The sequence below is a fragment of the Emys orbicularis genome, chromosome 1 (genome assembly GCF_028017835.1).
Source record: "Emys orbicularis isolate rEmyOrb1 chromosome 1, rEmyOrb1.hap1, whole genome shotgun sequence".
Taxonomy (NCBI): Eukaryota; Metazoa; Chordata; order Testudines; family Emydidae; genus Emys; species Emys orbicularis.
Window position 1 is genome coordinate 333,033,479 of NC_088683.1, and position 18,456 is coordinate 333,051,934.

The window sequence follows — 18,456 nt, forward strand, 5'->3', positions numbered from 1 at the left end:
CCATAGCAATTCTGCATATTTTAAATAAATTGTTCCCATTGAAGTGCCTCAAACCTCATTAATTTTTCATGAAGCATGTATGAATGCATGGAAAAAATTGGTCTTTAATGTGTTTTTCTGCATTAGATTAAAGTTACATACATTATCTTCTAGATGAAGTCCAAACATGTACTTTGCTTGAAATGTCAGTAGTTATCACAAAACAGATCAATAAGTTAAAAGGCTTTCACAATACAAGATTCAGATAATTATTCCACATATACAAAACACCGCTAGAGAAATACAGTTCTTCAATGCCGAATTATGGGAAAAAAGGTCTAAAAAAATAGAAAACTCTTGATACCTGGACATCAATTCAGAACGTAACACTGCATAATGCCGCAATATGAGCACCCATTTAATGAGAAATCCCCTGGAAAGAGACGTGTAAGGGGATCTAATGTTTATGACAAAAATAGATGAATACTGCACCAAAAGGCATGCATATAATCGCCATGGTCATTCAATATGTTAGTGATAATCTAAAGTGTGACCTAAGAGAAGAGTGAGGCAGTGTTCTCAAATCAAATCAAGTGAATGACTACATGTTGATTAAGCTTTCTGAGGCAGCAAAGTGAGGGCACAGAGCCATGTCTGGATTCTGGAGCTGTTTTAAAATTCGCTTGTGAAATTTCTCTCGCACACGGTTAAACTCCATTATGTCCAGTGGATCTTCTTCAATCCAGAATTTATGGAATTCATGCATCAAATAGCCTAATAAAAAGAATTCAATATTTAAAGAATTAGAACACAGGTAAAGTTGTTCCCTTTAGTCTACAGAATAGCAAGCACTGCAATCAGAAATCATAATGCATATTGTGGGGTAGGTGAAACTAGTACTATTGAAGTCTGATGTATTACAGTATTTAATGAAGTTGTGTTAGTCATACTAAGAAATGAAGCACTACAGCATACAATATTAAAACAAGCCTCTAAGAGGCATCTTCAAATAATTAAAACAAAATAACACATATAGATCTGCTAGCAATAGTAATGGAATTACTATAATTTACTTCTTAACAGAAGAAAATGTACTAATTTTATGACACCAAGAGCCCGCATTCAGGAGGACACTTACTCATGTGTTTTAAAGCTTTCCCAAATTGGGATGTTGTCTTGAATTAAGGCCTGAATTTAGAGAAGCACTTTTGAAAGGTTACTCAATTGCCTAATGCAAACTTTAAACAAAATTGTTATTGCTACTTATATCAATGAAATGGCCTAATTTTACCAATAAATAACTAAAATGAATCTATCAAATTACCAGATGCAGTTATAGAATTGTTAACTTGTGCCTGGATAAACCAAGTGAAATACAAAATATATTTTAATATTAAACTGCAGGCTATAAGTATTAAGAGATGACATTAATAAGAATCAGTCTTTACCAAGCATCTTTTGTTTATATTCAGTTATTCTCATGCTCAAATATCTATGAAACAACACTTACTCTACATTATAAACAGCCTCTAGGGAAGTGTCTATTATAAAATATTTACTGAACAAGCCCTACACTTAAAAACCTTTTAATTTATGAATTGTGAGTTAACATAACTTACTGTCTGAAAACAACTAGTTACTGGATCTTTGCCAGGAACATTCAGTTTTACAATTGTCTTTCTAAACATGAATAAAGGATTCCACCATATTGGGTTTGCACATAATCGTGGCTAGACAAATGCCAGGGGCAAGAAATAATTGGCGTTGGCAAACCTCCCTTGTGTAGGGAAAAGGCATGAGAAACATATACCCTATGATACCTGCCCTGATAAAGGCATTCTTTTTTTTTTTTAAGCCTTTTTTTTTTTTTTATTCTTTGCTCCCTCTGTGACCATCTGTGATTTCTGCATCACCTTCCCAGCAGTGGTCTGGAGGTAGAACACTGTCAACAAACAGCTGTGTCAAGAAATACTGTGGGTTGTGTAGTCAAGTTCAGCAAAGCACTTAAGCATGTGCTTGAAGCCAACAGGCCTTACACACAACCTTATGTGCTTTCCTGAATAGGGATGGACTTAAGCATATGCCATGGGCTTTGCTCAATCAGAACTTATTCCAGGACACTTTTGTTATGTACTTTATTCCATCTTTGGTTTGATAAACATTTCACTCAGTCTATTCACTCCAAAATGGTACCTTATTGCTAGACTTTACAAGCTACACAGTGGATTCCATGGTTAATTTATAAACTAAACCATTTTCATGTACTTGGGCAGACAGATTCTCCTCCTAAAGCTGGAAGGTTTTTCTTTGAAGGAAAAACCTAGCTCAGCAAAATAGCTTTAAAAATTATTATTAAAGGGAAATATATTATGGTTGGGCTTCTCACGGACAGATCCAGGCATTTCAAAAGTATTATTATTTATACAGCATGAGAAGTGGCTTGGGGTTCAGCGTATAGGGTCGTTTTTATTACGTCAAAAGGAATTTCATATTAATTAACGATATAGAATTGAGTGCATTGCTTGTAGTATCAAGAGATTTCAGTGCTGCCCTGGGAATAGTCAGCCAAATTCTGCACTCAGTTACACCCAGGCAAACCCACCAAAGTCCAGGAGGACTGGATGGGTGCAGACGAGAACAGAATTTGGCCCAGTGTTTGAGAGGTCAAATCAGTACAGCTATTGTATTCTTTCACCTAGAAACATTGTAATTTTGACTTTCAGATTCAGACATGCAGCCTGCAGGCATTTACTGCAGCCTAATTGTGTTTCAATTTTTCTCAGCTGCATTCAATTAGTTAAAACCTAGGATGACTAAGGCCATGGGGGGAAAGCGTCAGTGTAGCGGGGAAGAATACAGAACTGTGTGAGTGAGTGAAAAAAACAGTTCATAAGGCTTCCGTCTTCCCAAACAATGAGACTGGCATAAGAATAACATATGTTTGGCGTGGTCAGTCTGTCAGATATTTGATCATAAAGAAAGCAGCACTCCTTCTCCACATATAATCTGACTTTCTTCCCACACACAATCCCACCACGCTGGGACTACTCCAGCCACCCCATATCCCCAGCAGCTCCACCACCTCCCCCAGCAGCATGGGAAGTCTACTCCACCCTGGAATTCTTAGCCCTGTGGTTTTTATCCCACTGCAGCATTAAGCCAGGAGAGAGGGTGGTAAATGTAATTTCTTAGCCCTATTGGGCCTACTCCCAAACTATCTCCATGTCTCGCCAGGGAGCTCCCCTGTTTTTGTAGGCACACAGAGTAGGCAGTGAAATAAGATGGAATTGTAGGGTAGCAGTAAAGATGGGAGAAGAAAGAAGCATCTGCAATGGGATCAACAAGCAGAACAGTGACACCTGGTGGCTGGAGCTGAGCACTGGAGCACAGAAAACAAGCAGTCACCTCCGGAAAGGCGTTTCTAAAGTGTAAAAATTACTTAAAACTTTGTGGATGCAGCAACACTGGAGATAACAGATAATGTGAAAACAACATGAGCCTATCCAAAAGATCCACTCACTCATTCAAAAAACTAAGGCACACTGGCCAAGAAGGGATTTGCAGAAACTGATGACTGGACAGCATCAATGAGAAAGACTCTCTGAGAGTCCTCTGAGAAAGGGCCTTTGAAATGTTGAACAACTCATTGAAAACTTACCTTAAACACACACATTCACCTGTAGTCTGCAGAGATTATAGTGGAATCTTTTTATCTGAATGTCACATGCCACACAGTAAAAATGTTAGCTCCCCTGAATTTGTGCCAGCCAGCTCCAGTCAGCTGCGACAGCCCAGAATCCATCACAAAACCACATGGGCTGATCCTTGCTGGTGTATGGAGCTTGCCCACAGGGTAATGACTCGTCTTATACAGTAGCACAGTTTCGAAGAGAGTTAGTGAATATTTGAAGCACTTTAAGATTTATTATTTACTGTATCTAACAGCCAGAAGCATGTAAGGCACTTTACAGACATAAAATAAGACAGGTCTCAGTGCCAAAGATCTTATTGTCATCTAACCAAACATCATCAGAAAGGGGGAACAAGCAATACAGTTATTGACACTATTTCCATTCCTTTTGTCTCTGATGATCCTACTTGAGAAAAATATCTAACACCTTCAACTTCCTCTTGTTACCAAATGCTTGCTTATATATTTTCCATTTTATTTTCAGCTCCTTCTCATTCTAACCCATGTTTCACCCCCCCCATCCATTAATTCACTCCCTTTCCTACCCTCACCCATCAGCAGCTACCGACTGCTGCCTACTAGTTAATTCTAGATCTTACTCTTTCATAGTTCAGGCAGACCCTTCTCTAGTTACTTCCGGACCTCCTTTCCCGAATAGAGGGGAATGATCACATCCCTTGACCTGCTGGCAATGCTCCTACTTATACAGCCCAAAATGCTGTTAGCCTTCTTGGCAACAAGGGCACACTGTTGACTCATATGCAGCTTCTCGTCCACTGTAACCTCTAGGTCCTTTTCTGCAGAACTGCTGCCTAGCCATTCGGTCCCTAGTCTGTAGCTGTGCATGGGATTCTTCCGTCCTAAGTGCAGGACTCTGCACTTGTCCTTGTTGAACCTCATCAGATTGCTTTTGGCCCAATCCTCTAATTTGTCTAGGTCCCTCTGTATCCTATCCCTACCCTCCAGCGTATCTACCACTCCTCCCAGTTTAATGTCATCTGCAAACTTGCTGAGGGTGCAGTCCACACCATCCTCCAGATCATTAATAAAGATATTGAACAAAACCGGCCCCAGGACCGACCCTTGGGGCACTCCGCTTGATACCAGCTGCCAGCTAGACATGGAGCCATTGATCACTACCCGTTGAGCCCGACGATCTAGCCAGCTTTCTATCCACCTTATAGTCCATTCATCCAGCCCATACCTCTTTAACTTGCTGGCAAGAATACTGTGGGAGACCATATCAAAAGCTTTGCTAAAGTCAAAGAATAACACATCCACTGCTTTCCCCTCGTTCACAGAGCCAGTTATCTCATCATAGAAGGCAATTAGGTTAGTCAGGCATGACTTGCCCTTGGTGAATCCATGCTGACTGTTCCTGATCACTTTCCTCTCCTTGAAGTGCTTCAAAATGGATTCCTTGAGGACCTGCTTCATGATTTTTCCAGGGACTGAGGTGAGGCTGATTGGCCTGTAGTTCCCTGGATCCTCCTCCTTCCATTTTTTAAAGATGGGCACTATGTTAGCCTTTTTCCAGTCATCCGGGACCTCCCCCCCGATTGCCATGATTTTTCAAAATAATGGCCAATGGCTCTGCAATCACATCCGCCAATTCCTTTAGCACCCTTGGATGCAGCGCATCTGGCCCCATGAACTTGTGTTCGTCCAGCTTTTCTAAATAGTCCTGAACCACTTCTTTCTCCACAGAAGGCTGGTCACCTCCTCTCCATACTGTGCTGCCCAGTGCAGTAGTCTGGGAGCTGACCTTGTTTGTGAAGACAGGCAAAAAAAGCATTGAGTACATTAGCTTTTTCCACATCCTCTGTCACTAGGTTGCCTCCCTCATTCAGTAAGGGGCCCACATTTTCCTTGACTTTCTTCTTGTTGCTAACATACCTGTAGAAACCCTTCTTGTTACTCTTAACATTCCTTGCTAGCTGCAACTCCAAGTGTGATTTGGCCTTCCTGATTTCACTCCTGCGTGCCTGAGCAATATTTTTATACTCCTCCCTGGTTATTTGTCCAATCTTCCACTTCTTGTAAGCTTCTTTTTTTGTGTTTAAGATCAGCAAGGATTTCACTGTTAAGCCAAGCTGGTCGCCTGCCATATTTACTGCTCTTGCTACACATTGGGATGGTTTGTTCCTGCAACCTCAATAAGGATTCTTTAAAATACAGCCAGCTCTCCTGGACTCCTTTTCCCCTCATGTTATTCTCCCAGGGGATCCTGACCATCAGTTCCCTGAGGGAGTCAAAGTCTGCTTTTCTGAAGTCCAGGGACTGTATTCTGCTGCTCTTTTTTCTTCCTTGTGTCAGGATCCTGAACTTCACCATCTCATGGTCACTGCCTCCCGGGTTCCCATCCACTTTTGCTTCCCCTACTAATTCTTCCCTGTTTGTGAGTAGCAGGTCAAGAAGAGCTCTGCCCCTAGCTGGTTCCTCCAGCACTTGCACTAATAAATTGTCCCCTACACTTTCCAAAAACTTCCTGGATTGTCTGTGCACTGCTGCATTGCTCTCCCAGCAGATATCGGGGTGATTCAAGTCCCCCATGAGAACCAGGGCCTGTGATCTAGTAACTTCTGTTAGTTGCCTGAAAAAAGCCTCGTCCACTTCATCCCCCTGGTCTGGTTGTCTATAGCAGATTCCCACCACGACATCATCCTTGTTGCCACAGTTCTAAACTTAATCCAGAGACTCTCAGGTTTTTCTGCAGTTTCATACTGGAGCTCTGAGCAGACATACTGCTGTCTTACATACAATGCAACTCCCCCACCTTTTCTGCTCTGCCTGTCATTCCTGAACAGTTTATATCCATCCATGACAGTACTCCAGTCATGTGAGTTATCCCACCAAGTCTCTGTTATTCCAATCACATCATAATTCTTTGACTGTGCCAGGACTTCCAGTTCTCCCAGCTTGTTTCCCAGGCTTCTTGCATTTGTGTATAGGCACTGAAGATAACTCGCTGATCGTCCTCCTTTCTCAGTATGAGGCAGGAGTCCTCCCCTCTTGCGCTCTCCTGCTCGTGCTTCCTCACGGTATCCCACTTCCCCACTTACCTCAGGGCTTTGGTCTCCTTCCCCCGGTAAACCTAGTTTAAAGCCCTCCTCACTAGGTTAGCCAGCCTGCTTGCGAAGGTGCTCTTCCCTCTCTTTGTTAGGTGGAGCCCGTCTCTGCCTAGAAATCCTTCTTGGAACACCATCCCATAGTCAAAGAATACAAAGCCTTCTCTCCGACACCACCTGTGTAGCCATTCGTTGACTTCCACGATTCAACGGTCTCTACCCAGGCCTTTTCCTTCCACAGGGAGGGTGGAGGAGAACACCACTTGTGCCTCAAACTCCTTTACCCTTCTTCCCAGAGCCATGTAATCTGCAGTGATCCACTCAAGGTCATTCTTAGCAGTATCATTAGTGCCCACGTGGAGAAGCAGGAAGGGGTAGCAATCCGAGCATTGGTGAGGCCTCATCTGGAGTACTGTGTCCAGTTTTGGGCCCCACACTACAAGAAGGATGTGGAAAAATTGGAAAGAGTCCAGCAGAGGGCAACAAAAATGATTAGGGGGCTGGAGCACATGACTTATGAGGAGAGGCTGAGGGAACTGGTATTGTTTAGTCTGCAGAAGAGAAGAATGAGGGGGGGATTTGATAGCTGCTTTCAACTACCTGAAAGGGGGTTCCAAAGAGGATGGATCTGTTCTCAGTCGTAGCAGATGACAGAACAAGGAGTAATGGTCTCAAGTTGCAGTGGGGGAGGTTTAGGTTGGATATTAGGAAAAACTTTTTCACTAGGAGGGTGGTGAAGCACTGGAATGGGTTACCTAGGGAGGTGGTGGAATCTCCTGCCTTAGAGGTTTTTAAGGTCAGGCTTGACAAAGCCCTGGCTGGGATGATTTAGTTGGGGATTAGGTCCTACTTTGAGCAGGGGGTTGGACTAGATGATCTCCTGAGGTCCCTTTGAACCCCATGATTCTATGATTCCCCGTATCGTCACTAGGGCCTCCAAACCATTTACAGGATTTCTCATCCTGAAAAGCCCATTTTTGTAAGTTCAATTTTTCTTTAAAGCTAAAATTCAGATCCTAATCACCAGTGTGCTGAGGTAGTGGAAGGCTGTCCAAAGAGAACAGGATCGCCTATACCATGTGGGTGACATAAGAACTGGGAACATTTACCTCTGAACACTATACTTCTGAAAAAGGTCCAGCTGCCAATGTGTCAGTTCACCACTCCTGTTTACAGTGCTGAATCCCTGCTCTGTAGTGTATCCCTATCACAGATGTTCTGCAGGTAAGCACTGAAAAGCGGATACGAGATTTTATTAAGAGAGAGGGGTCTGGCTTGGATAGATGGGAAGATTCCTTTTGTATGGCTCTGTCAATTTCCCCCCCCCTTTTTCCTGAACTCGTTCACCTGTCTGTTTTGCACAACAACCTACACAGTATGCTCCGGGGTCCAAACATCACAAAGATAAAATAATAAGGTTAGGATGATGCCCATCCGTGCTGCACCAACGTTGTTCCATGCAATTCACCAGCCCTGAGTGATTTTAAGAAAGTGTTACTGGTAATGCAAACAAAACAAAAACTTACAGAAAGTCTGTTGGAAATGGGATAACGTCGGAGCCTCTGGAGCAACATTGTAGAAATGGGTCTTCAGCGCACCACTCACAAGCAGGTTGTATGCAAGGTCAGTTATGTTAATGCCAACAATAGCAAAAGAGTAGCTGGAAGAAAAGCAAAGAGTAGGATTTATAGGAAATGCTGGTGAAACTAAAAGGCTGGGAGATGTAAATGTACCACAGATTTTGTTTTTAAGAATAATGCTTGACTTTGGTTAATTTTCCTCTTATCTGACAAGGTTCTTAGAACAAAGTAAATGAGAACAAGAGAAAATATTTATCCTCTTTATTCTGTACATTTTAATGGCAGTGTTACACCTATGATATCTGCCTGTACCACACTGAAAATAATAGTTTCATCATTTTGCTAATCATTTCCACAGAAGCACCTTGGAAATATTTCTGTGAAAGAGGAATAAGACCTGCTTATTAAAGTCTCAGTGTTCTTGAACTCATTGTAGAAAGGGAGTGTTACACATGACACAGTTTTCATTATGACAAGTAATTTATTATTACTGCCCTGCTACACTTTAAACTACCACCTGTATTGTACATACATAGTTACCCCGACAGTTAAGAATGTCAGATTTGGACCAGCATGAGATTAACAAAACTCTTCCTAGGAGGGTATTACACAGTCTCTTTAAACATATAAAAAGAGCCGGTTGAAAAATATGCATAGGCTCCCTGCTCATCCCCGCAGACACTGGAAATGATAAAAATGGATAAAATATTCTTTGAATGCCCATAGGTTTACTTTGCTGTTGGGAAAAGTCCAGACAACATGTAAATAAATCTCTAGTATAATGATTCAGTTACCTCACTGTAGATCAAAGACCTGTTTGAAATGGAAATGAATTATCTGCATAATGGGGCAACATCCTACACAGTCAAGAAAGTGAATGATCAGGGAAGATGAATTTTAATAAGCAGTCAATATGGTCCTTGTGTTAAGAAAAAGGACATTATCCCTTGGTTTGTGTTTCTCATTAAACAAAGGAAGTAATACAGTAATGCCAAAATCATGGCTTAGAAATCCCACATCACTTATCCCAGGCCACTCATCCTGTTATTACAGTTGCTGGCAAGTGGCCTGTTCATAAATCACAACTTGTCTATGTCACAGTCAAAAGTGAGACCCCACCTCATGAGGTTTATTCAACCCTTGATATGTGCAGTTATACACAGTCACAAGTAAAGGCTTATCATTTTAAGAAGTCCTTCTGGTTACTAAGAAGCAATTAGAAAAGTAGTACATTAGCTATAATCAACGTATGGCTAAGATAAGCATAACATAGTAAATGGTGTTGTTAATACTGAAATTTCATTATAAAAAACTTTTTAAATTCAATTTTTAAAGAGAACAGATTTTTACATGCACAACATCAATCAGCATAATTGTGCTTATGTCAACTTATTTTTAAAGATCTTGTACTTACCCAATTGCCTTATCAAACTTTTTCTTCTCCCATTCAGCTTTGCTGAATTGGCTGAAAAAAAATGAATTCAGATGTTACCATACACTGCTTTCCAATTTGTTTTATACTGTAATGTTATCTAGCACAGGCTGGGTATTTTAAGTGCAGTTGAGCTGTCTAGTAGTATTTTACTTTGCTTCTATGATTTTGCCGTAGTTTGATCAAACTGGTATAATAGGTTTGAAGTGAGATTAGCTTCCTTGACTTATAGCATCATCCATGTATTGTTCTCATCAGTGCAATCTGAAAGGAGGCTGTGGCTATGCTACTCTCCCAGTCAAAATCAATCTATTCTGTATCCTCTTCAAAAAGATGGTCCACCTCAGTTAAACTTGAACAAGTGTTGAAAACTCTACATTTCTTTTAACTTTGATCAAGGATGACTTTAGCCTTTAGTGTTCTCCAAGATATACATGACATGAACCACTTGAAACGAACATGAAAAATAGTACTTCTGCAATAGCGAATGGATAGGGGAAATGTTATCTTAAAGAATATGCTTTTTATTAATCTGAGTAAATTAAAAAGCAGCCATATTTAATGCCTAATTACAAGGAAGTCTAGAGCAGTTTTTAGATGCTTACACATCACTCACAACAGACAATTAACAAAGGAACTTCTTTATCTTTCAGGATGTAAGATAATACAAACTAGGGTTTGACAATGGAAAGATTTCTAGAAAAGGTAATTTGATACAGTTTACAAGTGTCAATTAACTGAGGTTTCACTGGCATAGCTGAACCGTATATGCCAAATCCCAATGACATTAATGGGAGTTTTGCCTGAATAAGCACTAAGGAGAATTTTCAGAGTTTGGACCCACTATAGGGAAATATACTTGAGTGCAAACAATACAGCCACATGCCATGTTTAGATTGCACCTGAATTGTGAGAAATCAGACTATATTATACAGTACATACTTCCGTGTACATATCATTTAGAATAATTTTTGCACGATTAGAAAGATCCACATTTAGTCCTCCAAAAGATATTAAAGATATGAGCAGAACAAGGATTCGTGCACACATTCATCAGAATCTGATCTGCTTATCTTCCCAATCGCCAAAACTTTGTTTTCATCTCATGCAATTTGGTGAAAGGCTGAAGGGGGTTTATTACTGGCCCAGTGAAGGAGACACCACGTTTAAAAGTGTCCACATTTAGTGTCATATTATCATAGTGGAAGGTGGAACAGGCTCAGTGGTGTCTTCAAATGAAGATAACGAATTGCTAAATGAGAAGATAGACCAGTAATACAATTCAATAGAAACAGAAGCAACATTCATCATCATCACATGAACACCAGCACAACCACTAAACAAACAATCAGCAAACACAAAGAGCATCACTAGAAGCATTTTACCCTCTTGTGGATGCTCTTTCAAGGATGGAGCACGCATGCTCATATACAGCATTCCAAAAGGTTTCTAAGTAACGTAACATGTAAATGAAGAATACTAATGGAATTCATATTCCCTGTCTCACAAATGGGCCATTGGAATATACAGAGTGCTTGCGTAGCTACATTGGTGCTAAATTCCCTAGCATAGAAAGGCTCATAATCCAAATTCAATTTGCCATGTAAACTAATGAAAATTTTAATTAAGATCTTTATTTTTTTTACACTGAAGGACAAAACCATTTAAAAATGAACATAACACACCCTGTTTATTAGCAAAGACAAATTTCCTTTCATGAAGATGGTAATGGTAAAAAACCAAAACAAAAACAAAAAACTGTCCCCCATCCATAGAGTGAGCAATATAAAGATTGGGTAAGACCAACTGGAAATGAAGCAAACTCTGCTAAAAATGAAACAAACTAAACTTAATAAAGAGATTAAAAAGAAGCTGTGTATAATAATAACTGAAAGATACAAAGCTAAAGTCTGTAGGAAACGGCTCTTTTCAGATTTTGCTAAGATATAAATGTCTTTGGCAACAATATAGTGTGGTCATTTTGAATCAATTTTATCTAACATTAAATATTACTACCGGCTTCCATGCAATAGAAACATTTCCAAGAGAAAGCTCACATTAGGTGTAAAATATTATTTGCCTTGGGTATAATAATTGGTTCTATGTTTACAATATTGCAAATTAGGAAGTAGGTTTTTTTTTTTTTTAATAGAAATTATTTATAATTTATCGAAATTAACAAACAAAACAAAGCTTTCACAAACTAAGGTGGGTCAGGCCAGGGTAGTCTTTAGATGGAAGACTTCTAAGGAAAGTGCTGGAGGAAGTGGTTTTGGCAATTCAATAGCAACACACAATGAATCAATACCAAACCCACGTGCGGAGAGAAAAGCCATGGTTCAGATGAAATATAAAATTAATATCCTAACCAAATTCTCATTGAAGGAGTTACACTTTGGCTACCTAAATACCTCCTCTGCTGCCTTTCACTTCCAGCCCTACACAGCTGTGCTGTGGGACAGACACTGCATTCCATCTAAAGGTGCACGAATTATTGTCTGTGCCTTACAACACTAACAGCTGGTTTTATCTAGGATTGCTTATTGCAATTTTTCTGAGAACTGAAAATTATTTGCACTACGGCACTCAAAAAGGCATGTTTGTGATAAAATTCACACTTGTTTATTATGAAGAGCACTAAGAAGAAGTGGGGCTACCAAAAGTAGAGAGTCTGGAAAAGAGCTTTCCTACTGGTTTGATTTAATGGCTGGCTGAGATCATTTGTTACCACTTCTTACTGGTTAATGCAGCTGACAGGCTGAGATTATTTATTATCTATTTATGATTTTATTTAACACTTCTTAGTGGTTATGGCTGATGGTGATTATGGCTGACGTGATTAGGTCCTATGATGGTGTCCCTTGAATAGATATGTGGACAGAGTTGGCACCGGGGTTTGTTGCAGGGTTTGATTCCTGGTTGTGTGGTGTGTAGTTGCTGGTGAGTATTTGCTTCAAGTTGGGGAGCTGTCTGTAAGCGACCCTGCAACAAACCCCGGTGCCAACTCTGTCCACATATCTATTCAAGGGACACCATCATAGGACCTAATCACATCAGCCACACCATCAGGGGCTCGTTCACCTGCACATCTACCAATGCGATATATGCCATCATGTGCCAGCAATGCCCCTCTGCCATGTACATTGGCCAAACCGGACAGTCTCTATGCAAAAGAATAAATGGACACAAATCAGACATCAGGAATCATAACAGTCAAAAACCAGTAGGAGAACACTTCAATCTCTCTGGTCACTCAATAACAGACCTAAAAGTGGCAATTCTTCAACAAAAAACTTCAAAAACAGACTCCAACGTGAAACTGCAGAACTGGAATTAATTTGCAAACTGGACGCCATCAGATTAGGCCTGAATAAAGACTGGGAGTGGTTGGGTCATTACAAAATCTAAACCTATTTTCCCAATACTAATTTCCCCCTACTGTTACTCACACCTTCTTGTCAACTGTCTGAAATAGACCACTCATTACCACTTCAAAAGTTATCTTTCCTGCCTTAGTATCCTGTTGTTAAGTGACTTGTCTCGTTAGACTGACCTCACACTTGGTAAGGCAACTCCCATCCTTTCATGTATTTATACCTGCTCCTGTATTTTCCACTTCATGCATCTGGTGAAGTGGGTTCTAGCCCATGAAAGCTTATGCTCAAATAAATTTGTTAGTCTCTAAGGTGCCACAAGGACTCCTCATTATTTTTGCTGATACAGACTAACACGGCTACCACTCTGAAACCTATAACTTCTGTATGGACTCCCCCCCCCCCCCCCCCATTGCTTAAATAAAAATAAATAAGATATAAAAAGACTACTGGCCTAGGAGTCAGGTAGTCTCAAATCCTATTCCTATTCCTACTGCTGGTTCTGACAGGCCTTAATAATACTTTGTGCTTGCCTTGTATACTACACAAACATTTAGTGATGAGATGAATTAAAGGAGACACATGATAGATGTATATAAATTAAGGAACTGCACCGAGAAGTTAATTGATCGTTCCAATTTTCATATTCTCTTACTACAAGAGCAAGGAGATGTCCATTGACACAAACAAATTTAAAAATGATAACATGAAGTGATATTTTATGCAATGCATGTGGAACTCATTGTCACAAGGTATTACAGAGGCCAAGAGCTTAGCAGGACTAAAAAATGGATTCTTTATGTGGATAATGAGAACACAAGGGATAAACATTTTTGTTCTTTTGGGCAACTAACTGCCTGAGCGTTTGGGGAGGAGGGGCAGAAACTTTCCCTACAGATAGGCTTTTCCATTATTACTCATTAGATTAGCTTCTTGCACCTTCTTCTAATGTATCTGACACTGGCCATTGGTATGGCAGTGCTAATGTAGCCAGGTGATCACAATTAAGGAATAGCAGACAGTTGACATGAACAACTTGTACGATTAAAACTGTTAGCCCAAACTATTTGGCAAATACTTCTGACTAGTAAGTCAGGGTCACAGAAGTCTGGAACCGTTTGCATGACCTGAGAATTTTAATTAAAGAGCTAAATTTGTCACACATTTCATTTGCAACAAATAATTTGACCAGTTGTAGCTACAATACGCAGAATCTGCTTTAAATATGATGAAGCAAGGCTGACATTTGATCTTATATACATCAGCATGTTTAATTGCACCATATCCTTGTGCAGCCAGCAAGATTTGGTGACCACTGCAGCATTGAGCTAAAGAAGGGAATACATCAAGTACACCCTTGGAGAATACTTGGATAAATGTTGGGTTTACTCCAAATATGGTTTGATCTTTATTTACATGTAAAATCTTACAAAACTGAAAGGAGAGAAAACAATACCTTAGCTCCTCTTTAGTGACTTCCCTTCATTGTGAAAGACAAGAGAGAATTAAAAAAAAGCACATAAAAAGGTAAGTAGCTTAAAATTAAAAGAATATGGAATAAAATGAAAATATTTAGCAATAAAATAAACTATATGTCTGATTCAGTACATGAATACATGAGTTTGTCCTCTCAATCGGATTAATTTACAGTAGCTAGCTATTTTAATTTAGAGACAGGGCTTGTCTATAAGAGAGTTAGCATTTCAAACAGCAGTAGGTCAAAGTGCACTAGGGAACTTTTAGTACATGACAGCAGGGTCTGTATGGCCAGTTAGTGTGCGGCAGGCTAGGGTGCTCTAGATTTACACCCCACCGTGCCGTGCATTAACTCTCCATGGAGACAGCCCCAGAGACAGCATATGGCAATACCCAAGCATGCAAGTCTAACAAACATTTATTTGAAGCCAATTTATTGTTAGCCTCAAGCATTACCTGTATTTCGGCTGAAGAGAATCGGAAAGAACTTGCTGAGCTACTGCAGCATCCCGTTCGGCAAAATATCTGTAGGTGCGCACATTAAAATATTTAATGCAATTTGTGAACAAAGTCAGGGAATTCTTAATCCTGGCAAGCTAGGGTCATACAATAGTCCCAGTCTTTTCAAATATTGCCAAGGGCAGTTCTGCATAGGTACGATGGTATATAAAATGCTTTAATATATTTTTTAAACTATCAGTGTGTATATATAAAGTATCCCGATATCTTTATGTACATATTAAGGAGTGCATGTTACATGTCCCACCTCTGTCCCTGATACACACAGGATAAGAGTCTGTTATAGCCACAGCTACAGAGCCGTGGCACTTGAGCTCAAACTGTAGCAGCTCCTGCTTTTAGCTCTGGAGAACCCCAGTTTTCAATTCCCAAATTGTCAGCTAAGATTGTGACCATCACAATATCACAATGCGAAGTAGAATGGGAATAATTTCTCTTGTGATTAAAGCTCAGAATTCAGAACCAGGAGCTGGAATTCTAAGATAAGCTCTGTCACAGACCGACATTGGCTGAGTCACTGAACCTTTCTGATTCCTACTCTGTACCATGAAGTAAACATTTCTCTGACCTCACAGGGATGTTGTGAGGAGTAGTTTATTAAACAATTGTAAAATACTTAGATATCTTTAGATCAAGGGATGGGAGAAGCACAGGATTTTTGTGTTATTTAATACTGACAGAGATGTCAAAAATCAAACGGCCAGATATTATGTTAGCAAATAATGAAAAAATAAATGGCTATTTAAAATTCACCAAAGCAATCATAGCTATATTTCTTTCAGGATCTAATTATAAGGTTGAATGTGATCTAACTACAGACAACAACTAACAGTGATGGCATTTTATCAGTTCCAACCAATAAGTCAGAACAAAACTCCCAAAAGGAGCAAACATATATAGGCAGACAGACAAGTTTTTTATATTTTTTACAGAGTATATCTTTACACACAAAAAAATACTATAAAGCAAAATAAATGCTATATGCCTAACGGAAATGTTTCTGTTCTCATGTTTGTTTAATGTTTCACAAACGAGTCCAAACACAACATAAGAAACAGAATTACCACAGTAAACCATGTGCATTGTCTAAATTTCAAGATTCGTGGTTTAAGTAAAAAAGATTTTTTTTTTTTTAAGAAATATTTCCATCTCAAGAGAAAATTGTTTTTATTTGGCACAGTTTTCTGAGATTAGTCTTTAGTGTTTCAGGAATTATGCCTATAAACTTAACAATATCAACATATGTGTTATATTAGTAGAAGTAGCATTACATCTTCAAACTCAAGTATCTGTATATCTACTTACAACAGGTTATATAATCCCAGGAGGCCCATCCCTCTAAAATCTGTTTTAGGATCGTCTCCTTGGAAACCAATTTCACACCACTGCTTCGAAATCCGAGCTTCCAGTGGGCAATCAGGCTTCAAACATTTCCATAACTAGGAATATTACAGAGAAGTTAACGATTAAGTTTTCATGTATATAGTAGGTCTTCATTTTTATGAAATTCTCCATGCAACCTAAGTGCATCACTATGCATAGCATTCAGCAACCAGAGCCTGTGGCCAGGTACCAGCCCCTAAAAATTTGTCTTTAATACTGCAAACAGTTCAAATACTACCCTAAGAAACCCCCTTTGACATTATACAAGAGTTGTACAAACCCTCACAAGCACGCATTTCTTTATACTTTATGCATCGAAATAGAAACTGCCTCCATAAGCAGAGTCAGAAATATGTTCGCATTTTGTTGTAAATAACGGACACGCCAGCAGGCAAATCAGCCCTCTCAGTTCCAGAAGGCTCTGCAGCGATCTTTCCTCAGACATCTTTTGCAATACTCTAGAATTATCGGAAAATGAGAGTGCTGACTTGGCTAACACTGCACTGAAAGTATAAAAGAGAAAAACCTAACCAGGAATGGCATAATTCACCTTCATACTGAATTCAGGGACGAGGCCTTCACTGAGCTCACATAAAAATAACAAAAGAAAAAATTACCATGATTTAACAAGCTGGTGTAAATCAAACTAGCTTCATTGGTCCATAGTATCTAGTTGTGGGTATGGATAGTCAGAGAGATGGGTCATTTTCATAGGCATTTTAGATGCCTTTGCTCCTACATAGCTTTTTACAGTCACCATTTTAAAGCTGTTTATGAAACTACATCCACAGTGAATACCATGCCTAGATACCACAGCGATGGGCACCCAATAAAATGCTTAATTTGTCAGGATTATTCAAATAAGAGGCACACAATGTACATATTTATATACCATGGCATAAAGCAATACATTTGCTCATTCTGATGTGAATAAGACAACTGTTGTTAATCCAAAATCTACTATCACCATATCACCAGCTCACTCATATACTCTTGACCAATGTCTCAAGGAGCACTCGTATGAAAAAGCATTCTTGAAGTGCAAAAAATCATTAAATACTAGGGGGGGAAATGAAATTCCAGAACTCATAATTTATAATATTACAGAAACTTCACATTCTAGAATTCAAAATGCATTTTAATTTTTAAAACTTTATAAAACCATTTGTTCAACTTTTAAAAAATTAAGCTTTATCTTTATTAACATTTCCTGTTTTATCATGGTATGCAACAGCATGAAATATTTTAAGCACATTTCCGAATTCTTGCTTACACAGCCAGAAACTGTATTCAATGCATCAATATTATTCTTCGCTAGTTCAATCACACTGGATAAATCTTTACTTTATCTCACAAAATGTCCTTCTGGTAACATGAATAAATAATAACCATTAAGAACTTGGAGAATTTCCCACTGGCGAGATCATTTAATCAGAATGTCTAGAAACAATGAGGAGGAATCAACCTAATCTTCCCTGATGTGAACTGAAAACAAATCGAAGTCCCAGACAGACCGCTATTTGGTATTCACTAACTCTTATGTTGAAAGCATGCTGTAAACTGATGCTTGATAAATGGTATGGGAGGCAAATAGTGGAGAATGGACATCAATGTCCTTATTTTAAAAACAGGAAGAACTTTACTGTTTAAAATGAAATTTGCACAAATGTTTTTCTTATTATCATCAGTTTCTATCTGGCTTTAGTTCTAATTTAGGAGAAATTTTTTTTAAGCACCTATATGATTTAGGAGCCTACATCCCAAAGAGATTCAGGCACTTGGGGGTGGCCAGGTTTTTAAAATTATTTAGGGAATTAAAGATGCAGATAAGTGCTTACTGGGATTTTCTAAAGCACTTAGGCACTTACCTCCCATGGATTTCAATGACTCCCAAGTGACTCCTTGAAATGACTCACCCTAGGCTATCATTCTGCAAAGTTACAAATGATGCTGC

The 18,456-nt window shown here is 39.2% G+C and overlaps 1 protein-coding gene across 1 annotated transcript in view; it reads right to left on the reverse strand.

Annotated features, from left to right (window-relative positions):
- Nucleotides 1–580: 580 nt before the first annotated feature.
- ELMOD1 (ELMO domain containing 1) overlaps nt 581–18,456 on the reverse strand; it is a 37,162-nt gene continuing 19,286 nt past the window's right edge. The window contains exons 5-10 of the mRNA XM_065420622.1: nt 16,425–16,558; nt 15,057–15,125; nt 14,581–14,604; nt 9,733–9,783; nt 8,265–8,398; nt 581–753 (exon numbers count right to left, since the gene is read on the reverse strand). Of these exons, the coding sequence (XP_065276694.1) occupies nt 581–753; nt 8,265–8,398; nt 9,733–9,783; nt 14,581–14,604; nt 15,057–15,125; nt 16,425–16,558 (585 nt within the window). The remainder of the gene's footprint in view (nt 754–8,264; nt 8,399–9,732; nt 9,784–14,580; nt 14,605–15,056; nt 15,126–16,424; nt 16,559–18,456) is intronic.